Here is a 1,749-nt window from a genome sequence, read left to right on the forward strand (position 1 = left end):
CATATTTTACTATCACGTCAAAGTAATGTAATTTCAGCATAGCCAAACATGCTTGTCGTGACATCTGCTTTGAGGGATTATTCAGAGGTAGCTAGCTTTGCCCTTGACATAAACAGTATATCAGCTGTAATTGGCTTTGCTGCTCTCCAATTTGGCCCACCGAAAGGAGTGCTTTGCAAGACTTAATCTCATACCAGTTTGATACTGCTACTTTTTTATTTTTTTAAAGCGACAATAAACCACATTTACTATGTTAATTAATGTTCTTTGTAAGTGGACAGATGGTTAAACCACTCATGTCTTAGTCTTACCCCAATGGGTTGTATATGGCAGGGGAGACACCACTTGCAAATTGGCCCTGCACCTATGGCTTTAATAATTCTCTGACACGCTTGCTAGCTCTGCATGTAAGACATGTTGCATGATTCCAAGTCAACAAGAAAATGGCGATCGCAATTAACATTGAAATTGCTTCTCATTTCTGAAGGATTGTTATTGTACTGTTATTATGACTCTCAAATGTGTATTAACTTGCACTATCAACACCAGGGCTGAACTGGGGGAGAAATAGGGCCCGGGCACCTTTGGGTTAAAGGGGCCCCTCATAATTAGCGGCGCAAAACTGACTCCCAGGTGGGCCCGCACCCTCGTGTGCTCCTATTTTCAGAAATGTAAAAAAACATATTTCTGAAAATAGCGGCCCACGAGGGTGTGGGGCCCACCTGGCCAATCCAGCCCAGATCAACATCATTCTGCCATTACACTAACATACTGCAAATCCCATGACAGGATATTGGCTGTGAGAGATACATGTATGATCACATTATATAGGACATTAGGGGAACATGAAAACATAAACATACTAAACCTGCTTCACTTGGATGCCCAAAGTTAACTGAATGTATGCCAAAAGAGAGAATGACTTGTTACTGAAGTGGAAGATTTAATTTCTCTTTTTTTGTTCTTTCTCTCTTTCTTTCTTTCTTTCTCTCTTTCTTTCTTTCTTTCTTTCTTTCTTTCTTTCTTTCTTTCTTTCTTTCTTTCTTTCTTTCTTTCTTTCTTTCTTTCTTTCTTTCTTTCTCTTTCTTTCTTTCTTTTCTTCTTTCTTTCTTTCTCTCCTGCCTACAGAAAAAGGAGGCCTCTATCATGAAGAAGAACAACGCCTATGCCGTGGCGGTGGCCAACTATGCCCCGGCCATTGGCAAAGACTCCACGCTGCCCACGGTCTCTAAGAGCGCCGGCGGCAGCGGGGGCACGGAGGCGGGGGGCAAGACGGGTCGCACCGAGGGGGGCAAAGTGGAGGCCAAGAAGACCTTCAACAGCGTCAGCAAGATCGACCGCATGTCCCGCATCATCTTCCCCGTCCTCTTTGGCATCTTTAACATGGTCTACTGGGCCACCTACCTGAACAGAGAACAGAAGAAACTTGTGATGCCTGCAACATGAACACTTATGTAGCTCTTATTTTCTCCTCACACATACAACATAAACGAACATGAACATACTGTATGGGTACACACACACACACACACACACACACACACACACGCGCACACACACACACACACACACACACACACACACACACACACACACACACACACACACACACACACACACACACACACACACACACACACACACACACACACACACATTCACTGTTCACACATACACAAACTCGAACACATACACACACAAATACCTATACATGAGCACATAAACACAGACAGACAGACAGACAGACAG

General features: G+C 43.7%; 1 protein-coding gene across 1 annotated transcript in view; it reads left to right on the forward strand.

Moving 5' to 3' along the window:
• LOC134470172 (gamma-aminobutyric acid receptor subunit alpha-2-like) overlaps positions 1 to 1,446 on the forward strand; it is a 37,938-nt gene extending 36,492 nt beyond the window's left edge. Inside the window, exon 9 of the mRNA XM_063224201.1 lies at positions 1,129 to 1,446. Within this exon, the coding sequence (XP_063080271.1) occupies positions 1,129 to 1,446 (318 nt within the window). The remainder of the gene's footprint in view (positions 1 to 1,128) is intronic.
• The last annotated feature ends 303 nt before the right edge of the window (positions 1,447 to 1,749 follow it).

Source organism: Engraulis encrasicolus, chromosome 19 (assembly GCF_034702125.1).
Source record: "Engraulis encrasicolus isolate BLACKSEA-1 chromosome 19, IST_EnEncr_1.0, whole genome shotgun sequence".
NCBI classification, from domain to species: Eukaryota; Metazoa; Chordata; class Actinopteri; order Clupeiformes; family Engraulidae; genus Engraulis; species Engraulis encrasicolus.